The 25,096-nt window shown below is 45.2% G+C and overlaps 1 protein-coding gene across 6 annotated transcripts in view; it reads left to right on the forward strand.

Moving 5' to 3' along the window:
• The window catches only part of ANKRD6 (ankyrin repeat domain 6), a 204,189-nt gene that overhangs the window by 166,260 nt on the left and 12,833 nt on the right, over positions 1 to 25,096 (forward strand). For 4 of the 6 annotated variants that reach the window (XM_075597448.1, XM_075597449.1, XM_075597450.1 and 1 more), the window contains 9 exons: positions 10,253 to 10,351; positions 10,963 to 11,061; positions 13,965 to 14,042; positions 14,748 to 14,852; positions 17,357 to 17,494; positions 18,298 to 18,483; positions 22,804 to 22,956; positions 23,535 to 23,648; positions 24,739 to 25,069. In XM_075597448.1, the coding sequence (XP_075453563.1) occupies positions 10,253 to 10,351; positions 10,963 to 11,061; positions 13,965 to 14,042; positions 14,748 to 14,852; positions 17,357 to 17,494; positions 18,298 to 18,483; positions 22,804 to 22,956; positions 23,535 to 23,648; positions 24,739 to 25,069 (1,303 nt within the window). The other 2 variants (XM_075597452.1, XM_075597453.1) reach the window with 2 other exon arrangements.

Here is a 25,096-nt window from a genome sequence, read left to right on the forward strand (position 1 = left end):
TAATATAAATAAACAGAAATAACCATAATGGTAGATGATCTATACTATATAGTTATATTTATATGCAGCAATATAAACAATAATAGATAGATATACTATATTATATAGTAATATAAATATACTTACGCGTTAGTTACCGTTGGTGTCCTCGTGTGTTGTTTGGTCTTACCGTGTGCATGATAGCACACGCTGGTTGATGGCACAACGAGGCCAGAAGCAGCTAACCAGCGTTGGATATCTACAATTCATTGTCCGCTCATGTACTTCTCCTTAATTCTCATGCTGAGAGCCTTTGAAATCTTTTTAACAGGCATAGCTGCGAGTAGAAAGAAATACAAGCACAAGAATGTATATTCGATGTTTAGTCAACGTGTATTCAATGTCCAGTGAATCCACAAAATGGATGGTGTATTTATACGTTAATGACTCACATTAGAGTATGCCCACTTTTAACACCTGTACCTCGTCGCCATGCATAAAAGGTTACACAGTTTGCATATCCCACCACTCGATGATCTGTATCTGAACTTTACCTTGTCCAGATACTGCATTGTGCCATCTGCTTCCATGGATCGACGCCGATTCTACGGACGCAGGAACCCACTCGCCTCTGCCGTGCCTGTCACGCCAAAAAAGCGAAAGGCAGGAGCCATTTCCAAGCCAAGTCCAAAGCGAAAGGCAAAGGCTAATAAAGAAAACCTTCTGCTGACCCCAAAGGCTAAGGGTTTTAATACACGTAAGCCTTATTATGTCAAGAAGAAATTCGGTGATGTACACTCAAGGCAAAACAAATGGCAGCCAACCCATCGAACTCGCAGGCCACTTCCTCGATTACGCTTCGACGACTCTGCCACTGCTCTCCCGGAAACCCACAGCCCATCTTCTCCTCTACTCTTCAACGACGCTGCCGCTGGTCTCCCGGAAATCCACAGGTCACTTCCTACATTACGCTTAGACGACTCTGCCGCTTCTCTCCCGGAAACCCACAGGTCACTTTCTCCATCCCTCTTCAACGACGCTGCCGCTTCTCTCCCGGAAATCCACAGGTCACCTCCCCATCCTTCTTCGACGACGCTGCCGCTTCTCTCCAGGGAACCCCATCTCATCCTCCGTAGCACCCATCCACCCAGATGTCCACAGCACCCCATGCACAATATCCAGCTCGTTAGACCGCATGCTGAATGGGATAAGTGTTGATATCCCCGGGAACTCTACTATGGTGGTAAAGATAGATCTTCTTTTAGAGCCCATGCTAAATATGAATCAACGGATGGAGAAGATGGATCAACGGATGGAGAAGATGGATCAACGGATGGAGAAGATAGAGACGGACATAGCGGGAATACATAATTTGCTCGGAGTTCATGCCCCTGTATCTCCGATGCCGGAGCAGGAGGGTGGCATGGATGGGATGAATGGGACCTCCGACCGCCTTCCATCACCAAGCGCACCCCCTCCACCAGAAGAATATGTGTACATGTATGCCGTTGATGACATGACAACCCCGTCAAGACTACTCCAGGAGACAACACGGCGACCAAGACAGGAGGAAAGCATCCTCCCAGACAACCTACCCTCACCCACCGCCACAAGCACACCCGCTCCCAGAAGAACACCCGCTCCAAGAATCCAACCCACATACGCTTGCATCGATACGGTGCCCGACATCATCCTGCGCGATCTGCCACCGGCACTCAGGGAGAAGTATAGGATGATGAGTGCTGGTTTACTCCAGAAGTATGGCATGTTAATTTTTAAGCATCACGTGTCCTACTTGGTGTACTGCGGGTGGGCCAAAAATGTAAACTACGAAGGAAATCGCGAAAAAAGGGCGCTTCCTGAAAATGTAAGAAGGACTATTGTGGAGGAATTGCGGCGCTATTTTTCAATTTCAGATCCTTTAATGAAAATCGTTCGAGACTCCATCAATGGCATTTTGCGCCATACAAGGCATCGGCCCTGGAAGGACAATCTGGTGGGGATCGAATTTGCGTGACTGTTCAACTGTTGTTTATTTTTTGACTTGTTGCTTGTTTTAACTTGTATTAATAAAGAAATGTTTTTACTTACACAAGACCTGCACAAGTCCAGTCCTCGAGGGCCGCAAACAGGCCCGATTTTCAGGATAAAACCGGGCCTGTTTGTGGCCCTCGAGGACTGGAGTTGTGCAGGCCTGACTTACTGTACTGTTCACCAACCTACTGTAAATCTTTTGACTTTCTGTACTTTAATAAAGGAGATTTTGCGGGTAGTAGAATACACATATGTACTGGAATACATGTAGAATAAATGCATACTTTTTATTTTTCGGGTTTATTTTACAGTATATATAAAAAAGTATTGTAAACGGTCTGAAAACAACAGCATACTGTTTCAGGTTTTCTATGAAGCTCTCAGTTACAGTATTCTATCCTAATCAATAGCAACGGCCACTAAACTGTTGACTCCGGTACGTGTTTTTTTAAATCCGATTCAGCAATGTGCGGGCATTGTTACACAAAGCGATATTATCCATCGAAATCCCTCAATGTGCCGTTTTCCGCATGAGATGACAAAGTTTTCTTTTCTGAGGAAAAACAAAAGTAAAAGTTTTTACTGTAATGGTCAGTCCCCTAAAGAAGTTCCCACAGTCAGTCCCACCAATAATTTTCTCGGGGGGCGTCTCCTGTGCACATGCACATGCGCCTACTGTTTCAAGAAGGTTCCAATGCGCATGCGCCTAGCTTTCCACCAATTGTTCAGTATTTACTGTAGAAGCTGCTCAGCCAATGATATTGCTTACAGGAGAATCGCTTGACTGTGCATTGATATTTCAAAAACAGAATAAAATACGGCAACATTACTCACCATAGACTTTGCCAATCAGCTGGCGCCGAGCCACTGCCAGTCCCGTATTTTCGATCATACACGTAGTTGACAGGTGACAGCGGGACTACTACACCTGCTGGAAATCGCTTTGGTACATGCAAGCTTGCTGGAATCTGTACGCGAAATCCGGCTCAGGCTGCTGTTATCCGGGCGGGGACAGACAGCAAGGGTTGCCGGTCACCAGGTTTTCACTGACGGTCGGACCGTTATTGGAAGCTGGCGCGGTCGCTGGCGCATTGCTTGCCAGCGACTGACGTTTCTTAGTTGGTTTTAACATGACCTTTCGCCTTTTGAAGTCTCCATGATCAAAGGTACGGGAAAAATCTGGTGCTACACACCAATACCCTCCAATAACACCGGGATCAATACGAAAAAAACACGGATCGATACATACCTTTTTCCTTATTGCACTCTTCCATACATGAGCATCTGGTGAAAATTTGTAAGGGTCATAGTTTTCGATAAAATACTGATAAATTTGACCAACTATTGCCATCTTATCATCTGTTGCATTAATCGCGGCCCATATTAAATAAGCGTACGTTATATCGGGTTTTTGGTACACGGACTGCAGCGGTGCACTCATCTCGGGACTCTCAGGACAATAGAACACCAGACACTGCACATTTAGTTTTTAATATGAAAAGCCTAAATTGATACATTATTGTAATTTCTTGTCCCCAAAGAACCCACCCTTATAGGCGCGATCAGCATCTGTGTTTGTACCGGTTTGTTGGTGCACTTGTTGACTATACCTGCCGGGCGCGCCAGCACCCGGTCCGATGAAACTTCACAAAGGATCCGCCGATCCACTCTCCTCCACGACGTCGTCAGGGGTGATCCCACCCGGGTAATGTCTCTCTAGTTCTCTTCGGTGAGGCCTTGTCCCAGACCTCCCTCAGGGGCTTCAGCGTCCGCTATGTCCCTAATTGTATTTAAGTACTAAGGGGATCCGTTCCCTATGCTAGGGCCTGTCCCTATAGCAGCCACAAGCTACACACTGACTTAGGGCCTATCTTGGGCCTAGGGGGTTTTGCTGGCCTAGTGCAGAGGCTACTTGCCTCTCTGCACGGACCCTCTGTCCCCTACCTCTACCTGTCACACTCTGCCAGCGTGCTCCCTGTGACACACATCCTTATCCTACCTCCAAGGATCTCTTCAGCCCTATTGGGTCCCTGGCGTCAGGTGGGACGCTCCTAAGCCTCATGAGACTTGTAGTCCCCTGCTAGAGCCTCCTCCTGATTGGCTGCCTTTCGCGCGCTTTAGCCTGCGCATGCGCGAACTCCCTGGAGAGGTCGCTGCATTCAGACTCCACTTCGCATGCGCCATCACCAAAATAGCGGCACCCTACACGTTCGGTCCGCAGCAGAGCCACCGGAGCGCTCCCTGCTCTAGCCCCCACCTTCCGGACGAGCCTTCGGTGACTCTGGTGCCCCCGCAACTCTCGGGCGCACAGCGGAGGTGAGGGGGGGGGTAACCGGGAACCTGGCGACACATAATTTTTTACGCTTGCGCATCTTCACTGTAACTTGTTGTGCATCAAATCCTGTGGACAAGTGATTTGATGGTGTAACATAAAGCAGTTTCCTCAACAAAATCACACACACAGTTTTTAAGCTGAGATGTAGTAGCGGTATCAGCCTTATTCCCAGAACCCCACATTTAGGAGATGTAACCTTCCAAAGTCCTGGCACTTTCAGAAGGGTACGGTAAATGGCACTAGCCACAATGAGGACAAGGGAATAAGGGTGAAGACGTAGCTCTGTGGTCATGGCACTGCCTTTTAAACAGGTGATGTTGGTTGAACTCCCAGTGTCAGCTCTCCCTGTAACCTTCGGCTAGTCAATGTACAGTTAGGTCCGGAAATAATTGGACACTGACACAATTTTCATCATTTTGGCTCTGTACACCACCACAATGGATTTGAAATGAAACAACTGAGATGCAATAGAAGTGCAGACTTTCAGCTTTAATTCAAGGAGTTGAACAAAAATATCGTATGAAACGTTTAGGAATTGCAACCATTTTCACACACAGTCCCCTTATTTCAGGAACTCAAATGTAATTGGACAAATTAACACAATCATAAATAAAATGTTCATTTTTAATACTTTGTCGAGAATCCTTTGCAGGCAATGACTGCTTGAAGTCTGGAACACATGGACATCACCAAACGCTGAGTTTCCTCCATTGGGATGCTTTGCCAGGCCTTTACTGCAGCTGTCTTCAGTTGTTGTTTGTTTGTGGGTCTTTCTGCCTTAAGTTTTGTCTTCAGCAAGTGTAATGCATGCTCGATCGGGTTGAGATCAGGTGATTAACTCGGCCATTGCAGAATATTCCACTTCTTTGCCTTAAAAAAAACTTCTGGGTTTCTTTCGCAGTATGTTTTGGGTCATGGTCCATCTGTAAAGTGAAGCGCCGTCCAATCAACTTCGCTGAATTTAGCTGAATCTGAGCAGACAATATATCCCTATACACTTCAGAATTCATCCGGCGGCTTCTGTCTTCTGTCACATCATCAATAAACAGTAGTGACCCAGTTCCATTGTAAGACATGCATGCCCATGCCATCACACTGCCTCCATGTTTTACAGATGATGTGGTATGCTTCGGATCATGAGCCGTTCCAAGCCTTCTCCATACTTTTTTCTTCCCATCATTCTGGCACAGGTTGATCTTAGTTTCATCTGTCCAAAGAATGCTGTTCCAGAACTGGGCTGCTTTTTTAGATATTGTTTGGCAAAGTCTAATCTGGCCTTTCTATTCTTGAGGCTTAGGAATGGTTTTCACCGTGTGGTGAACCCTCTGTATTTACTCTTGTGAAGTCTTCTCTTTATGGTAGTCTTGGATAATGATATGCCTACCCCTGGAGAGTGTTCTTCACTTGGCTGGATGTTGTGAAGGGGTTTTTCTTTACCATGGAAAGGATCCTACGATCATCCACCACTGTTGTCTTCCATGGACGTCCAGGCCTTTATGTGTTGCAGAGCTCACAGTGCGTTCTTTTTTTCTCAGAATATATCCAAACTGTTGCTTTGGCCACTCCTAATGTTCCTGCTACAGTATCTCTCTGATGGATTTTCTTTTTTTTGCAGCCTAAGGATGCCCTGTTTCACCTGCATTGAGATCTCATTTGACCGCATGTGGTGGGTTCACAGCAACAGCTTCCAAATGCGAATGCCACACCTGGAATCAACTCCAGACCTTTTACCTGCTTAATTGATGATGAAATAACGAAGGAATAGCCCACACCTGTCCATGAAACAGCTTTTGAGTCAATTGTCCAATTACTTTTGGTCCCTTGAAAAAGAGGGGGCTACATATTAAAGAGATGTAATTCCTAAAGCCTTCCTCCAATTTGGATGTGAATACCCTCAAATTAAAGCTGATGGACTGCACTTTACGCCCATATTCATTACTTAACTGTAACTTGAATTTATTTTGGTACACAACCGAAATAACAAAACTTGTATCAGTGTCCAATTATTTTCGGACCTAACTGTATGTGTCTGGGCCTCAAACATACACAGGGACTAAATGTGCCTGCACAGTTCTGTGTACATTAACCACGCTAAGTAAGAAGAAAGAATATAGAGATTATTATGTAGATGAAATGCCGCGCATTATGACAACGCGCCGCTGATTTGTGAAACCACTAACGGGCATTGTTGTTTAACAAAAATGTTAGGCAATTGAAGGGCCGTATAGAGCGGACTTCGGGGCTCCCTGTAGTAAATCCTTCTCTGGGGGACTCCCTGGTTCAGGAAAGGAAAAGAAAAACATTTCACTGAAGAATTTTTGCTTTAACTCCTGGCTTTCTCGATTAAATGTAGTCACTGCTGTGAGCTTATATACCTTATAGCAGGCCTGCACAACTCGTAAAGTGCGAAGGGCCGAACGGCTCCAAGGAAAAAAAAATTGGGCCGGACGGGTAAAATCATCATCATCATCATCATCATCATCATCATCATCATCATCATCATCATATCTCCCCCAGAACCCAACACTATCAACCTTTGCGATACTCCCCATCTATCTCTCATACCCCCATCTCTCCCCCTCACCCACACACAATACCCCCCTCCACATCAAACACACAATACCCCCCTGCACACCACACACATCCCACCCCCCCTGCAGCTCACATCCCTCTCCCCCCCTGCAGCTCACATCCCTCTCCCCCCTGCACCTCACATCCCTCTCCCCCCTTGCACCTCACATCCCTCTCCCCCTTGCACCTCACATCCCTCTCCCCCCCTTGCACCTCACATCCCTCTCCCCCCTTGCACCTCACATCACTCTCCCCCCTTGCACCTCACATCACTCTCCCCCCCTTGCACCTAACATCACTCTCCCCCCCTTGCACCTCACATCACTCTCCCCCCCTTGCACCTCACATCACTCTCCCCCCTTTGCACTTCACATCACTCTCCCCCCCTTGCACCTCACATCACTCCCCCCCCCTTGGGTGGGTGACAGTGGGTGGGTAACAGTGACTGGGTGGGTGGGTGACAGTGACTGGGTGGGTGGGTGACAGTGACTGGGTGGGTGGGTGACAGTGACTGGGTTGAAAGTGACTGGGTGGGTGGGAGACAGTGACTGGGTGGGTGGGAGACAGTGACTGGGTGGGTGGGAGACAGTGACTGGGTGGGTGGGAGACAGTGACTGGGACACAGTGACTGGCTGGGTGGGACACAGTGACTGGGTGGGTGACAGTGACTGGGTGGGTGGGTGACAGTGGGTGGGTGACAGTGACTGGGTGGGTGGGAGACAGTGACTGGGTGGGTGGGAGACAGTGACTTATGTGGGTGGGAGACAGTGACTGGGTGGGTGGGAGACAGTGACTGGGTGGGTGGGTGGGACACAGTGACTGGGTGGGTGGGTGACAGTGACTTTGACAGTGACTGGGTGGGTGACAGTGACTGGGTGGGTGGGTGACAGTGACTGGGTGGGTGGGTGACAGTGACTGGGTGGGTGGGTGACAGTGACTGGGTGGGTGGGTGACAGTGACTGGGTGGGACACAGTGACTGGGTGGGTGGGTGACAGTGACTGGGTGGGTGACAGTGACTGGGTTGGTGGGTGGGTGACATTTTGGGTGGGTGGGAGACAGTGACTGGGTGGGTGGGAGACAGTGACTGGGTGGGACACAGTGACTGGGTGGGACACAGTGACTGGGTGGGACACAGTGACTGGGTGGGTGGGAGACAGTGACTGGGTGGGTGGGAGACAGTGACTGGGTAGGTGGGAGACAGTGACTGGGTGGGTGGGAGACAGTGACTGGGTGGGTGGGAGACAGTGACTGGGTGGGTGGGAGACAGTGACTGGGTGGGTGGGAGACAGTGACTGGGTGGGTGGGAGACAGTGACTGGGTGGGTGGGACACAGTGACTGGGTGGGTGGGTGACAGTGACTGGGTGGGTGGGTGACAGTGACTGGGTGGGTGGGTGACAGTGACTGGGTGGGTGGGTGACAGTGACTGGGTGGGTGGGAGACAGTGACTGGGTGGGTGGGAGACAGTGACTGGGTGGGTGGGAGACAGTGACTGGGTGGGTGGGAGACAGTGACTGGGTGGGTGGGACACAGTGACTGGGTGGGTGGGTGACAGTGACTGGGTGGGTGGGTGACAGTGACTGGGTGGGTGTGTGACAGTGACTGGGTTGGTGGGTGGGTGACAGTGTGGGTGGGTGGGAGACAGTGACTGGGTGGGTGGGAGACAGTGACTGGGTGGGTGGGAGACAGTGACTGGGTGGGAGACAGTGACTGGGTGGGACACAGTGACTGGGTGGGACACAGTGACTGGGTGGGACACAGTGACTGGGTGGGTGACAGTGACTGGGTGGGTGGGAGACAGTGACTGGGTGGGTGGGAGACAGTGACTGGGTGGGTGGGAGACAGTGACTGGGTGGGTGGGAGACAGTGACTGGGTGGGTGGGAGACAGTGACTGGGTGGGTGGGAGACAGTGACTGGGTGGGAGACAGTGACTGGGTGGGACACAGTGACTGGGTGGGACACAGTGACTGGGTGGGTGGGTGACAGTGACTGGGTGGGTGGGAGACAGTGACTGGGTGGGTGGGTGACAGTGACTAACAGTGACTGGGTGGGAGACAGTGACTAACAGTGACAGTGACTTACCTTGACCGGGTGGGTGCAGGTTGCCGCCGGACGCTTGCTCCTCCTGCCCCCGATATCCTTGTGGCAGCTGCCCGGGACGGGAGTGGGCTTGGGGGCGCGGGCTGGGGGGAGGGGGGGAGGAGGGCACGGGAGGTGAGCTCGTGGGGGACGCGAGAAGCTGGCCGCGGAGGGAAGCGGTGAGAAGCAGGCCGCTGGAGGAGCTTAATTATTTAATTATTACTTCCCCCTCCGCCCCACGTGGGGAGCAGGGGGGGGGGGGAGCGGGCTCGCAGAGGAGCTGCGTGTTGCTTCCCCTTCCGCCCCACGTTGGGAGCAGGGGGGGGGGAGCAGGGAGGGGGGAGCGGGCCCGCAGAGGAGCTGCGTGTTGCTTCCCCTTCCGCCCCACGTTGGGAGCAGGGGGGGGAGCAGGGAGGGGGGAGCAGGGAGGGGGAGCAGGCCCGCAGAGGAGCTGCGTGTTGCTTCCCCTTCCGCCCCACGTTGGGAGCAGGGGGGGGGGGAGCGGGCCCGCAGAGGAGCTGCATGTTGCTTCCCCTTCCGCCCCACGTTGGGAGCAGGGGGGGGGGGAGCGGGCCCGCAGAGGAGCTGAGAGTTGCTTCCCCTTCCGCCCCACGTTGGGAGCAGGGAAGGGGGGGGAGCGGGCCTAGCGCATGCGCGTCGGGACCGCAGGGAATCGGCGCCATTTTTTAAACTTTTTTTTTTTTAATTTATTGAATTAATTAATTTAATTTGTCGGATTCATTGCGGGCCGCACAGAAAGGCCAGGCCCGCGGGCCGTATCTTGTGCAGCCCTGCCTTATAGGAATATAACCTTTTAGGTCTCGGGCATGGTCAGCGCTTATGCGCTTATCCGTGCTGAGGCGCGCTCTCACTTACAAGCGTGCGGAAGCGTAGGTCTTAGGAAAATTTTAAATTTGCGCGCTCACGGGAGCGCAGAGCCGGTCACGTAAGCGGTTCGCCCAATGAGGGCGAACCAGCTCCGTGACGTCACTGGCCCGCCCCCCGACACGCTCCCCCGGACGGCGCGCTAACCAAGGCCAGGGAAAGCACCCGCTTTCCCTCAGCCTCAGCGCGCCTCCGCACGGGCGGAGTCACCATGGACTCAGCCTTATGCAGCTAAGACAGCATATGCCTTTGTTCCATAGTAAGGGGGCTGGGTTTGGTAAAAGTTATTAATTTTTTTTATTTGTGTATGTTTGAAAAACAGAAGAGAGAATATATCTGGCAGCTAAATCTTCTCATTCTGCTTTGCAGACAGGAGATACCTGTTTACATGTTGCAGCTCGCTACAATCACCTGTCCATCATCAGAGTACTACTCAGCGCTTTTTGCACCGTCAATGAGAAAAACCAGGTCAGTGTATGATTTATACCACAATTGCACATCCGCCCTCTCTCTCCGGCATCCCACATAGTCTGTGCTCAGATCCTGCCAGAATACCAGGTGCTGTCATTTTCACATTTCTGAAGCAACCTCCTTTTTGTCGGTATACTTTAAAAGAAATGTCCGTTGTTCTAAAAAGTGATAGAAACCCGAATGTATCTAAGGACGCTTATTTGCGACACATATTCTCACCGTACCTCCTTCTGTTTTTACCAAGACATGTCACCTCATGCCAACAGAAAAAAAGTGCTTTCCAACAACTGTACTAGGCTCACATGGAGCAGTGATACATCACCCACAGCAGCCTCTGACCCTCTTTCCACTCTTCCCCTTCCGACCTTTTGATTGCAATTACAGTATCTATTAACAGGGGCCATCTTATTTCTTATGTCTGTGTTTTGACCCCCTATGCTACTGAAATATGGGGATGCTATTAATAAAAGGTTAGAGGTAGGCAGATTCCATCTGTCTCGATGCATTGGCCTTAGCTTTGTATAATTAATTCAGCACAATATAGAAAGTGAGGGGGAAAAAAGGTTGCATTCTACACTAAAAATACCCTTTGTTTGTACACTGTGTAGGCGGGTGATACTCCACTCCATGTTGCTGCTGCACTAAACCACAGGAAAGTTATCAAAGTACTTCTGGAAGCAGGGGCTGATGCAACACTCGTTAACAATGTAAGTGCAACAATACAGAGTCCTGTTTCAGGGTAACCTGGAGTACATTGTTGGAGGTAGATACACAATATACGAACTGCATTAAGGACATGGAGCGTAGTATATCTGGACAATACACGCTATAACGTGTGAGTTATTAGTCTCTTAACCATAACCTTGCATCATTTTATACTTGCACTGTATCATTAAATCTCAGATCAGTCCCTGAACTAGACCTTGTAACATATGAACGCTGCCGGGTCTCTGTTTTATCTTGATACTATATATGGGGGTTATTGCATGTCCAATATTCTTACCGTGTATAACAACTAGTAATAAATAAGCTATTTAAATAGGCAATCTGTGCCAGGTTTTTTTTTTTTCTATTTCTTGAATTTTTTTAATACAGGATTGGAGCCCGGTAATTTCAGCTCCCGGGATCCCCTGCTTCCGGAGATACAGACCTCTGTAGGGGGTGCCGGTAGTCACTCCAGGGTTCACAATATGGCTCATTTTTAATGCTCCCGCGCCCTGTGGGCCAATAGGAAGCCGTGATGTCATCCAGTGCAGCTTCCTATTGGCCCATGTTACATGGGAACTTTAAACTGCAGAGAGATACCGGCAGTATCTCTGGAAACGGAGAAGGGAGAAGGAGTGACTCAGTGAGTAAAGACACTGACTGACACTGAGATTGCTGCAGGGGAGCCTGGTTCAATTCCTGGAGTCGGCTCCTTGTGACCTTCGGCGAGTCACTTTATCTCCCTGTGCCCCTGGCACCAAAAACATAGATTGTAAGCTCTATGGGGCAGGGACCTGTGCCTGCAAAATGTCTCTGTAAAGCGCTACGTAAAACTAGCAGCGCTATACAAGAACATGTTATTATTATTATTATTATTAAACAGGGGTCTCCAGAGCTGAAATTAACGGGGTTCAGCTCCGGAGACCCCATGCTTCAATTCTGTATTTAAAAAAAAAATGGCATGAATTGCTTCTTTAAAATATCTGCTGGTAAATAAGATGTACTTACTATACAGTGCTTCAGTCTGTTTCTGATTACTGTATATTGCCACAGCAGCATGGCACTGCCACAGCAGCATGGCACTGCCACAACAGCAACATGTTTCTTGCACAAATACAAATCTGCAATGTTTATTCATTTGCCCCTCGTTATATGTTAATGAGATTCATACATACCATAGGTCTTTATGTTTATGGTTTTGAAGCAAAAGGTGGCACTGTGTGCTCATTTGCATGTCATTTCCCAGAATCCCGTGCTGCAGTGGAAGTGCTGTGTGCTGGGTGATAATGGTGAAAGGCGGGGTTGCAGACCTGCTAAGACATGCAAATGAGCATACAGTAATATTTCCATTTGCTATATGCTTTGCTGTGGAGGGTTTTTGTCACTTTTTATACCCACCATAACTTAACTAAGTATATATATATATATATATATATATATATATTTATATATATATATATATATATATATATATATATATATAATTTATATACTGAATTGGCTTGATGCCTAGGTTTGCCTTGAGTTTGGGGGGGTGGTATTAATTTACCAATGGAGCTAATTATCATGATGTGAGGTTTGCATACAAAATAACAGTGCATTTTAGAGGTATGTCGGCGTAATGATATGGTATGGTTTTATATTGTTTAATGTCTTTAATATTTTATCTCAGGTCATGTTCTGGCGCAATTCTCCCAGAATCCTAGGCGTAGCATTAGTTCCTATTTCATAATAGATATAGGTCACTTCTCTAAGGTCATTTCCATTTATCACCATTCAATTGTTCTGTTTTAAAGGTGCAATCCCATTTGTGAGTTATTTTTCTTTTTTAAGGGAGATCTTTCCCCCCCAAAAAGTCGATTCTTTACAGAACAAAAAGTTTGTTTTTTAAAGTCCTTGTTTTGGACTTTAATGGAACTGATTATTGGGAATAGTTTTATTTCTGGAAGTAAATATGATTTTGTGTGAGTGAAAGTTGTATGATGTGCCACGTGACCAAAATGGCTAATGGAGCATACTACAGGTTTATGGAGGAACAGAATTACTGGCGTTCGAAGGCCCACACACTGCTGAAGACTTCGTGACCCCAATATTCACCCACACACAATGATGGTTTTATTCAATTGCCTCATTATCAAGCTAAATGTCAGCGATTTGTGTACAGTATATAGTGCAGAGTTAGAGTAGTCCTTAATAGGTGCTATTCAAATAAAGGCTGAGATGCCCTAAGCTCCATTAATTCAGAGCAAATAACGTTAGGTTACCTAAAATAGTACCAGGCATCAATTCCCCTGTTGTTTAACTCATTAGCACAGAGTCAACGTCAGAATAAATTAGCACTACCTTGCGTTAGCTTCAAATGACTAATGTTATTTATTAGCGACAAAAACGTTAATTAATTTTTTACCTAATCATGGCATTCGCTCCCCCCCAGACCCTGGAATATAGGTTTTGGGAGAGAGCTTCTTCATTAAAGTCCCAATTGTTTATGTATATATTATACATTAATATGTATGTATGTATGTATGTATCCCCTTAAAACAACACCTGGAGAGACACCTGTGCACCAAAAATGGGAACACCTGAGAAACATGCTAATAGGACTCATTTGCATATCCGATTAGCATATTTCCCAGGTATGCCCATGTGTTGTTTTAAAGTATATTTGAGGGGATATATGTAGCAGTCAGGACTTAAACAGTTAAAAAATTAATTGGCAGGTATATAGATAACAAGACATCCTTCTAATAATTAAATTTGAATGCAATATATGCTAATAGGGATCATTAAAATATACTTTGCATATCCTATTAGCATATATCTCAGGTTTGTGTGCACAAGGTCTTAAGGGTATGTCTCCTTCTCCCTCAAATAAACCCTTTCCTTCATATTGTTTTGACTGTAGGCAGGTCAGATTGCCTTGGACACAGCAAGACACCACAATAACTCAGATGTGGCTCTCCTGCTTACCAAGGCCCCGCAGGTACAGTGCATGAGATATGTCAGCAGTGGTAAACTCCAGTGATCAGGAATAGCAATGTGTTAGATGAATTCAGATGGGCCCTGCTTCATTGTTCTTTTTGGTTCGATATACTGGGATATGTGGGGACATATTGCAGTTAGCATTGCCACTAAATCCTACGGAGACTTTGTTATCCTGGCATATTTGGGGTTATTGTTATCATTGGGTGCATTCACACTGGCTTTTGGAACGGTTTCAAAATTTGGTTTGATAGATTTGCACAAAAAAATCAGAAAAAGAGAGGTCTATTAAAATAAATCACCCTTTTCTTTACAAAGGAAATGGAGCTGTCAGTATGCAAATGCAATAGTGGTAATGTGGACCGTACATAAAAATGAAAAATAACACAACTCGAGGCACACTTTATTTGCCCAGTGTGTTTACTCCAGGTTGTGAGCACAAATATTACATTTTGTCACATACAATGATGCAGAGAATATTCAGATATTCGTATGAAAGTTTGATCCTTTTCTCTTAAAATAAAGATGGAAGCTACATGTTAGAAGACAAAATGAATGGCACACATTTCGTATGTAGGCCGCATGATCAAACGGCAAGAAAAACGGATGAGATTTTCCTCCAGGACAGCTTGCGCAAATAAAATAATGTATATAGGTTAATTCATTTGCAATAAAGGTCATTATGACTTTTTCGGTGACTCCGTAGGTTTTGCGCTTTAGCCGTGGCAGAAGCTTAAGGAAGAGGCGGGAGAAACTGAAAGAGGAGAGGAGGGCTCAGTCAGTACCAAGAGAAGAGGTTGGAGTGAGTAAGGTATGGATTTGGAAGCAACATCTGGTTTTGCTGCTTGTTTGCCACTTTCATTGCCACACGTACACAAATCTAAGTGGGTTTTATGTAGTCAAACAGCTGCATCGCTTTGTTGTAATTTTCTTTTTTGGTGTCGCAAACGGGTTATGTCAATTTTTGGTCTAGGGCACAGAATAAAGAGGGGGGGGGTAATAAAGCAACAAAAAAGGGAACGTATTAGACACATTCTCAGTAGTCGCCACAGGCGGCTATAGATGGATAAAATACGGTTCCCGTAAACATAGAAATAAACCCAAAATCAGTAAACAGATATAGAAATAAAATCCAGAAAAGCCAGAAATAAAAACAAAAAATAGCAACACACTGTCTGTAACTCAAAGTGAGCGAAGATAATGCATTATAGAACATTGCCTGAAGTCATCTGCAGAAGAGCTGAGGCTCAACCAAAGCCCTGTTATTGTAATCTTAATCAGTCCCTCTTGTCATATTGTATTACTTCATATAGTAATCTGAAATGTCAACAAGTTATGAACACAGCTAGTAGTAATTATTTATGTTCATTTTTGACAAACACTGTTGCAAAATCAGCAGTTCAAAGGCTGTTAAGAGTATCATTATATGCTTTTGGTATTAATTTTATAAATTATATAAGGCAACGTTTCCCCCCTCCCCCATACATTATGCGCTGCACGGTGGGTTATTGGGGGCCGTATCCCTGCAGTGACATACAAAAAGAGAGTGCACACATAACGCAGTGATTTATCTTTTGTATTTACAGTGATTGGGGGCTTCAGGGGCAGGCTCCTATTTCATTCATTCACCACTTCATCCTTCCTACTTTCTGTGGGCGTGCCACCTTATATACAAGAGTAAAAAAAAAACCATTTCCAATAGCTATCCCTTTAAATGCCCTTTGTATGAAAAGTGTCAGCATTTACAATTATTGGCGGCTCCAATGTCAATTTGTGTCCATGTTCTGTAATAAAGGGATCCACCAAGGAGAAGAGCCAGAGATTGTTACAGTTACAGTATCAGGTGAAGGCAAAAATCAGGGACTAATGGGCAGCAACACGTAGTAACTGAAGAAGGAGCATTGGAAGATAAGCAATCTTAGGCTACGCTTAAAGTGCCGCCGACGCGACGGTCGCTGGAAAATCAAATAGAGATGACTTCCAGTGATCGTGACCAATCCGTTGCTCCGTCGCGTCGCGCTTACTATAAGCGCACGCGACGGCGGCAATGCATTTGTATTGCCGCAGCGTCCAGTCGCCGGCACTATAAGCGCAGCCTTAAGGTTATGTACCTGAAGCCTCCAGAGACACTGTGAGGCATATTTACTAAGTGGTGCTAAACTTTAATGCACCTTATGACCTATTCTCTTTAGTGGACAAGAGGTAGGATGATCGATATCAGTGCTGCTCCGATAGATTCAGACTCACCAGGTGAAATAAAAATAATTTATTAAGACTACATAAAACGGATACTAGGGAACATAACAAAAAAGCCACCTCCCACGCGTTTCGGGTGAGTTCGCCCTTTCTCAAGGAGTAAGCCCGAAACGCGTGGGAGGAGGCTTTTTTGTTATGTTCCCTAGTATCCGTTTTATGTAGTCTTAATAAATTATTTTTATTTCACCTGGTGAGTCTGAATCTATCGGAGCAGCACTGATATCGATCATCCTACCTCTTGTCTACAATTCCGATCGCAGTCGCGCAGGAAGGGTGTCATCCACCCTTCCAGCGGAGCACACAGCCGGGAGCAGCAGAGGGGACGGACCATTGTGAGTTACGTGAACTCTATCCGTGGGCTGCTGCATTTGCAGCCGCTAGCCACATATGGAAGGCGGGTCTGCAAGCGGCTCTTACCCCGCTTCTCTATAAGGCTATTTTCCTGCTCCACACAATTTTTCATCAAGCTGGACAGCTGTGGTAGTTGTCCTAGAGGGGACAGACCGTTTCCTTTGCTCTCTAGTGGGCTGCGTGCCTGTGGACTCAGAGTTGGAAATGCACAGCCTTTCTTTAGCTTTACATTACTGCATTTTATTTTCACACTTATTTATTTAATTATAAAATGTTTTACCAGGAAGTAATACGTTGAGTTACCTCTCGTTTTCAAGTATGTCCTGGGCATAGAGGTCAGATGACAAATAATACACGGTTACAAATACATAGTTGCATTAAGTGAGCAGGGTTATACATTATATACAAGACATTGCAAGCACAGTAAGAGATAATATATGTTATAGGCGTACAGTATGTAACAGTTACAGACCAGATTAAAACGTGAGACAGCTTTAGTTTTGAAAGAACTTGTGGTGACGGCTGTGAGGTCTCCGGTAGATTGTTCCAGTTGTGGGGTGCACAGTAAGAGGAGAAGGATGCTACTTTCTTGTCTTCATTACCAGGGAGGCCCTATGCGATTGGCACAGCCAAGCAACCTGTGTTGTATCAGGCCCCTCAGTGAATGATTGAGGTAACATTTGTTGATGTATGACATGGTGTTTCCAGGCCAGTGTTTCAGCAGCTGATGACACCCACAGCAGTGAACAGGCAGCTTTTAAACAAGGAGATGGGAAAGGTGAACATGGAGAGGCTGCAGCAGGGTCCAAGCAGAGGAATAACAGAAAGGCGAAACCAAAAGAAAAGGTATTATAAATACCGCACACTCCCATTTATACCATGTAATGTAGCAATCATAAACATGAGCAGTGATTCCTAACCTGTGTTCTGTGGAGCACTGGGGTTTCTGCAGGCGATTGCTACAGGTTCACTAACAAACATTAGGTAAAAGAGGACATTTTACTCTCAAGATCAAATTATCTTTTTTTTCATTTAGAAATGTTATTAAACGTTATCGTGCAATGTTTTAAATTATACATGTATATATCATAGAAAGTTTATTTGAAAATATAAGACATACAACAATTGTGATTTCATATACACTATATGGGATAAGTTAGCTAGGCTTCTGCCATGTCACAACACATTTGCAAGGGGTTCCAACTTCTGAAAGTGGTTTTAACCTGTGGCTGCCAGAGGTGCCTGCAACATACAGTATTGCTTGGCCATGCACAGGCGAGTTGTTGAGAGACTATCCCTGCAAAGACCGGGCATTCACTTCTAAAGAAAGTATTTTCTTTGCTTACAACTAATGCTTCTGTAAATCTGGGTTGGTACACAGTACTCTACGTACATTTTACAACAATACGTTACCAGGCCAATGTGCTGAAAGTGAGGTGCTTGTTGAACTGGGAGATAAAGACCACAAGGAGCTGGCACAAAGATTTCAGATGGATCCTCTCACTTCACTGATGCTTCCATTACAGACAGACCACTTTTTCTCCTACCAAGCTTAAGGGTAATCTCCAAGTGCCCAGGAGTTACTCACTTGAATACACAAACACCACCATATGTTGCCTACACTACTACTAACTTTCCGATTCCCTCAGATTTCAGCTCTTTCAGACCCTACGTCACCAGCGGATCAACAGCCTTTTGCTGGTGCCCACCAGACCACCCATAATCACAGAAGAAGGAGCAAACACAGAGGTCCCTCTCCTCCTCTTCCTCCCCATGAGGCCAGGGCATACCAGCTGTACACTTTATACAGGGGGAAAGATGGCAAAGTTATGCAGGTAAACCGGTTTTAGAGCACTGTGAACCAAGGGTCATATGGGAAGAAGTTCATATAGGGCGGCCAACAACACATGAATACGCTCCAGGAAACTTGCCGTGGGACAGTTGAAATAAACTTAATCATTTAAGTGCAGGGCTGTCTGTAAACCTATTACTTAACACTGCACGGTTAAATCGTTTGCTGCAAGAGGGACAAGCAGGAAACTGCAAGTAAGCAGCACAGATCATAACAATTGTAGAAAATAAGCCGGTTGCTAGCTCAAGGAGCCGCGCTGCATATACGATAATCAATAAAAAATATATATTGATACTATTGCTCAGGTGACAGAAATAGCCACTATATGAGGGATATTAGGGTAGCCTCCAGGAGGGAGTGCGTCAGCGGTAGCACAAGTAAAATAACAGCTGAAATCTAGGCACATAAATCCAACTGGAAGCTTGTATACGGCGTGGAGTGTACTGTTTACTCACGATCAATTCCCATGTGCCTTATCCTCGTGGCCACGTAGTCGCAGTGAAACACAGCGTATCTGTCGGCGTCTTGTCAAATCCTAGGATAGCAGCAGGGTGAAAAAGGGATCGGTGTGACATCCAGAAGACCTGAACAAAACGATGGAACTCACCAGCCAAAAATTGAATAAAAAAAACTTTATTAGACTACTTAAAAAAAATATGAAACATCCACATGGAGAACCTAGCTCCTCCTCCCACGCGTTTCACGCCGTCAGTGGCGCTTTCTCATGCTCCCTTTTTCACCCAGATCATAACAATTGCTTGTTTTTGTAGGTCGGAAATGTACTTTATTATGCTTTCAGGAAACATATGTTGAATTATTCAATTATGAAGAGTACCGTTGTTTAATTTTGTGTAAGAGTCTTTGTAAATGTATTTAAAAACCAGCTAAAAGCTACATGCCGGCGGCAGTGTGGCTGTAGCAGAGTGCCCACAGCCAATGGTCGCATTATGCTAACTAAATGTATTCCCCAAGACAACACTCATTGTTGAAGCTCAGCATTAAGTGGCTCACAGCTATGTATTACAGTATCTCTGCTTGAGTACATTATATTTTTCTCATGATGAATATATTTGTAATGGTAGTGTTTCTGCCGCACAGCCTTACAAAAGCACAACATGCTTATAACTAGATACATTATAAAAGGTATTATTGGATCAACACTAGTTTACAGTGTGCAAGCTTTTAAAACCTCACCGGGATCTTAAGAGATGAAAGATCTCCATCCCTAAAATTGACGGTGTTTGACAACCTGATACAGACAAAAGACAAGATCTGTAGCGCTACAAAAACACTTAAATAATCTGCGTGACTGTTTGGAATTATCCCTAAAATACTATACTGGAGAGAAGGGACTGTTCCTTAGTCCATTTTTTTTTATTGTAGAAAGGAAGGAAGAAACAGGGCAAAAAAACTCAAACGAATGTGTTGAAAAACGGAAGAACAAAAGGAGAAAGAGACAAAAATATATATATTCTAAAAATACAATTTTTTAATTTCTGAGATGTTGAAAAAATGATACGTATTGCACTGACATGTAGTACCTATGATATAGGCATTGACTCATCAGGTGAATCTCCCCTTTTGTTGGTGATTACAAAGGTTTGCTCGCAGGAATTTTAAGACAAAACAAAAACAGACCACACACACGGCGCAATATGTAGAGTATAGCTTTTAATTTCCGTCCAGATGGTTATACATGCTTACAATGTATCCGTTCTTTACAGCATTGAAATTGAGACTGTGTGTAGGATCAGTGTAGTGCATGGGGGGGTCTCTTTCCTCACGTGTGTCTGTCTCGATGTTGGTATCAGACATCACTTCCGGTCCTTTGCGTCTCATCCGGGTTCTCACGCAATTCTTCAGAGCCTCTGAATTTAGTGCGTCTCTTACTGGTTTGTCTCAGGGCTAGCTCAGACAGGACGCTACCCCAGCTTGCTAGCGATCGCGCCCCCTGCCGCGCGCTCCTGCAGCCCAGCGATCTGTGCTCAAACTGCAGGAGGCAGATCGCGGCGTTTGTGGGCGTGTAACGAACGCATCACGAAGCTGGTTCGCCTCTCTTGGCTGAACCAGCTCGCATCACGGGACTATAGCCCCAAATTACAATTTGGGTTGTGCCAGCAAAATGTCGCAGCGACAACGCTGCACTTTGCCGCCGTTGGAGTTTTCAGTTTGAAAACTCCCACCACACAACCCAAATTTGCGACGGGCGCACGCACATTAGCGCGAGCATGCCGCATCGCCTTCTGTCTGAGCTCCGCCTAAGGTTAAGGCCCCGCTGCTGAGATCTGCGGTCTATAGGTACCATTTTTCGGCGCGGGGAGGGGGCCTGGCTACGATGGTTTTGGTGGGCATAGCCATGATAGGGGTGTGTGGCCATGACTGCTGGGAGACATAGGGCTGGAGGGGAAAGAGACTGCTGGGAGGCCCCATGCACGGCCCCCAGCCTGTTCTGTGGACCATATGCACGTCCCCCAGCCTGTTCTGTGGACCCCATGCACGGCCCCCAGCCTGTTCTGTGGACCCCATGCACGACCCCCAGCCTGTTCTGTGGACTCAATGCCCATGTGATTAACCCCTGTATTGCCAGAACTCCAGAGAAGGTTCTTTCCCTCCCTGATATATAAACAGTGCAGTTTAACATACAAGTCATCTTCTGCTGCCTCCCTACATTAAGCTCTCTGTTCCTCTCCAACACCCCGACACAAATCTCAGCGCTGACCCCTCTGCCCTCCACATAAATACTAATAGGCCCATTTCAATAAGGATGTTTTGGAAGCAATTTGAAGCCATGAGTGTGTGTCGAGCTCTTGTTGATAAAGAGCACTGGGAAAAGACTTTTAATAGATTCCATCTGACAGAGGACATGTTTCAGGGCTCACTTTTGTTTCCTCAGGGGCTCATAATAATAATAATAGCATGTTCTTGTATACTGTAGCGCTGCTAGTTTTACGTAGCGCTTTACAGAGACATTTTGCAGACGCAGGTCCCTGTCCCATGGAGCTTACAATCTATTTTTTGGTGCCTGAGGCACAGGGAGATAAAGTGACTTGCCCAAGGTCACAAGGAGCCAACACCGGGCATTGAACCAGTGCATCAAACTCAGTGCCAGTCAGTGTCTTTACTCACTGAGCCGCTCCTCCCTTCTCATGATTTGCAATGTTTCAGGCTGGTGTATTTCTACCCTAAATTATTAACCCTGTCACCACTTGCGAACATTAAATGCATAAAAAGGATTATTCTCTCTACAATCCTATTTTAAAAGATTACAATTTAATTATACAATGAGTTAAAAAAAATAGAATTATATAATAAAATCAATGAACAAACAGTAAATATAACATTTATAAAAATTCTCTGTTTGTAGCCTTGCTGAGCTATAACTAGTATGATTTGAATTTGTACATTATCACTTCTTACAGAATAAATTACATAGATTTTTTTACTTTTTAACCCCCCCCCCAAAAAAAATACCGCAAACAACCTTGCCTAATAGTTGTACCAAACAAGAGCTACCAGTTTAAGTGCCGACTGAGTCACTTGTGCTGAAGCAGGGATATCCTGAAAACCTGACCTGTTGGTAGCTCTTGAGGACTGCAGTTGGCCACCCCCTGTACTAAACCCTTTGTGTTACGTGGGGAAGGCACAGTCAGAGAGATTATTTCCAGCCTTTCAGGCTCAGGATGAGATGTAAATCTAAGATAGGAAGTCAGGACTTTAATCCCTCTGAGACTGCTATTTACACAATTAGATACTTTGTATAGTATTAAATAGTACATACTGTTGTCAATTTATGCCTACATTCTGTTTGTGCACCTGTCCTATTTCTTCGAGTCTTGTATCTATTAAGGAAACGTAATCCCTTAACAGTGGGACTTGAACTGGCTTTAAAAATGTAATGCTTTAAAGATCAGAGGCGTTTTAAAGACTTTAAACTGTGTGCACCAGGTTTGCAGTGTATGAGAAAACATTATATATTTGCTGTAGATAATTAAACTTTCACAACTATAAAATATATATAAGAATATATACATGCAAATGATTATTGATGAATGAAATTAGCCATGGACACATTTCTCCGCACCAGAGGGAAAACAATTGAAAAAAATAAAAAGCACTAATTAGTTGATTCAGCTCTAGGTGGAATTCTACAATAGATTGAAAGCCCAGGGCGTACAGGGCGTACAGGGCGTACAGGGCGTACAGGGCGTACAGGGCGTACAGGGCGTACAGTGCAGAGAGTCAAGTACAAGAATCTTGTTTTGGAAACTTTTCGAAACAGTTGTTTGTTACTTATTTCCCATAGGCCCCAATCAATGGATGTCGCTGTGAGCCACTTTTAAGTAAACTGGAAAATCAACTGGAAGCCACCAAAGAGGAGATAAAAGCTGAGATTGTCACCGTGCAGGATAAAGTGAATGCAAAACTAGGACAAATGGACAGCAATACTCAGCACCAGGTGAGGTGCATTAGAGGGTAATTGGCCTGCAGGTTAAGTAGCTGAAGCTGCTTGTGTGTGTGTTGGACGTAATATCTCTGTAAGAAAACCAATGGTATTTTTTTAAAAATAAATTTAATGAGAAAGGTACCCTTTAGTCCCCTAGAAATTAGGCACTATTTAACATTCCTACACACTAGCATTTAAATGTAATAAGACCGTAGCGTAAGAAGGCATCAGAAGAAAGCAAAACATGATGTATTCCAATTTATAGTGTTTGCTCCATGGGTCCATGTTAAAATGGATTTGAAGCAGAAGGTGTGTTCATTTGCATGTCATTTCCCAGAATCCCTAGCTGCAGTGGAAGCATTGCATGCGAAGAGATAATCATGAAAAGCAGGGTTGCAGACCCGTCTGAGATGTGAATGTGCTGACAAGTGGTATTTTTATGTGCTGTAATTTATAGTGTCAAACTTTATCATACACAATATTGAATTTACTGAAGCATTTTTGGGGCAGTCCTGTCTCGAGTGATGTACAAGCACCTTACACGAGTCAGTAGGCATATGTTACATACGCCTTCACTTCTCTTTCTGCAGCTGCGAGTGTTAGACAAGTTGATGATGGAGCGGATGTCTGCAGAGAGAGCAGACTGTGTCTGCCGTCTTCAGCAGCATGCAGATGTAGAGAAAAACGAGGTCGAAAAACGGCAGGTATATAAATAACAAGACATCCATCATTATTTGCATAGTTTTAGGCAACATTCAATTTGCAGATGATTAGTCGAATGCGATTTATGCTATTGCTCTCTCTCCACCATACAGTATTTGCGGCAAAGTTGACAAATAATTTGCGCATCTTTATTGTCCAGTATTTAGTATTTCCTATTTGGCATGGAGGCTCACCTATTTTTGCCTGAAAAATGCATAATCCTCATTTTTTATCTCCCTATTTTCACCCACCATCAAGTCTATGGAGGATAAAGTGATCCCCCTCATTTTACATTAAAACAGGTATTTTCACGTTGAACACTTTGCGTCCAATAACAGAAGCATTTCCCCCAAAGAGACTTTTGTTGAAAGTGGGAAGCGCTTGATGATCTTTTTATTTGGGAAATGTGAGACTATTTCTTATGGGGAAAAAAAACACACACAATTAAAGGGACAAAACTTTAGGCAAAGAAATATTGAAATAACGAAGACACGAGCAGGAAGGAGAACTGCGCGTGTAAGGACGTCAGAAGCAGTAGAGGCCGGGTATGCCATCCATAAAATGTTTTTCCTTCTGATGCTACAGGCCCTTCCAAATACTTTGTGAAATAAAATTACACATACTCAGTCCAAAATGATATTAACTGTCACCAAAACTGCAACGTTTCATACCAAACAAGTGTACAAAGAGAAAGAGTCTTATTTTACTAAACATATATACCTCAACAAACTCACCTTTATACAATACAGGGAGAGATACCTGAAATGACCCCCCTTTTTGCAAATTTCTAACATGGTTTTTCAAAAGTTTGTGAGGAGTTTGCATACAAATGTTTTTAAGTCTAAAACAACATTTTTGATCCACCTTTGAATTACGCCAGATGAAAAGTACCCTGAAATATGGGTCAGAGGGTGAGAGGGAGAACTTTAACAGTACATTTTTAAACAAATACTGTATTCTCTCATTTCTTTAATTTTTTTTTTACGTTTGAGATCGAACTGTACGGGAAGCGAAATTTGACAATTTCGTACATCTCTATTTGGCTTGAGAGCTGATTCTGCCATAAGAAACTTATTTTGATGTTCTCTGCAGGTATCCATTGTAAATGAGCTGAAAACCTGGTGCATACTAAAGATTCAGAATCTGGAGTTGAAGTTTTCTGGAGATTCCAGATCATTCAAGGCTAAATCATCTCATTCAACTTGTGAGTCCATAGATCACCCGAATTCAGAGAGTCCCAGCAGCGCCAAGGATTGTAACACTACTGAATCCTCAGCGCTCCCACAATCCTCCACACACCATTCCTATGTCACCCTTCAGAGCAGCTTATCAGATGACCAAGGAGGAGCCCATGGGCGTTCTACAGATGAAAGCAGCAGAAAGCATAATTTGCCTCCCCAGCAGGAGCAAACTGTGTGTGCATGTAAGTGAGACAAATAACAGCTCGTTT

The sequence above is a fragment of the Ascaphus truei genome, chromosome 4, assembly GCF_040206685.1.
Source record: "Ascaphus truei isolate aAscTru1 chromosome 4, aAscTru1.hap1, whole genome shotgun sequence".
NCBI classification, from domain to species: domain Eukaryota; kingdom Metazoa; phylum Chordata; class Amphibia; order Anura; family Ascaphidae; genus Ascaphus; species Ascaphus truei.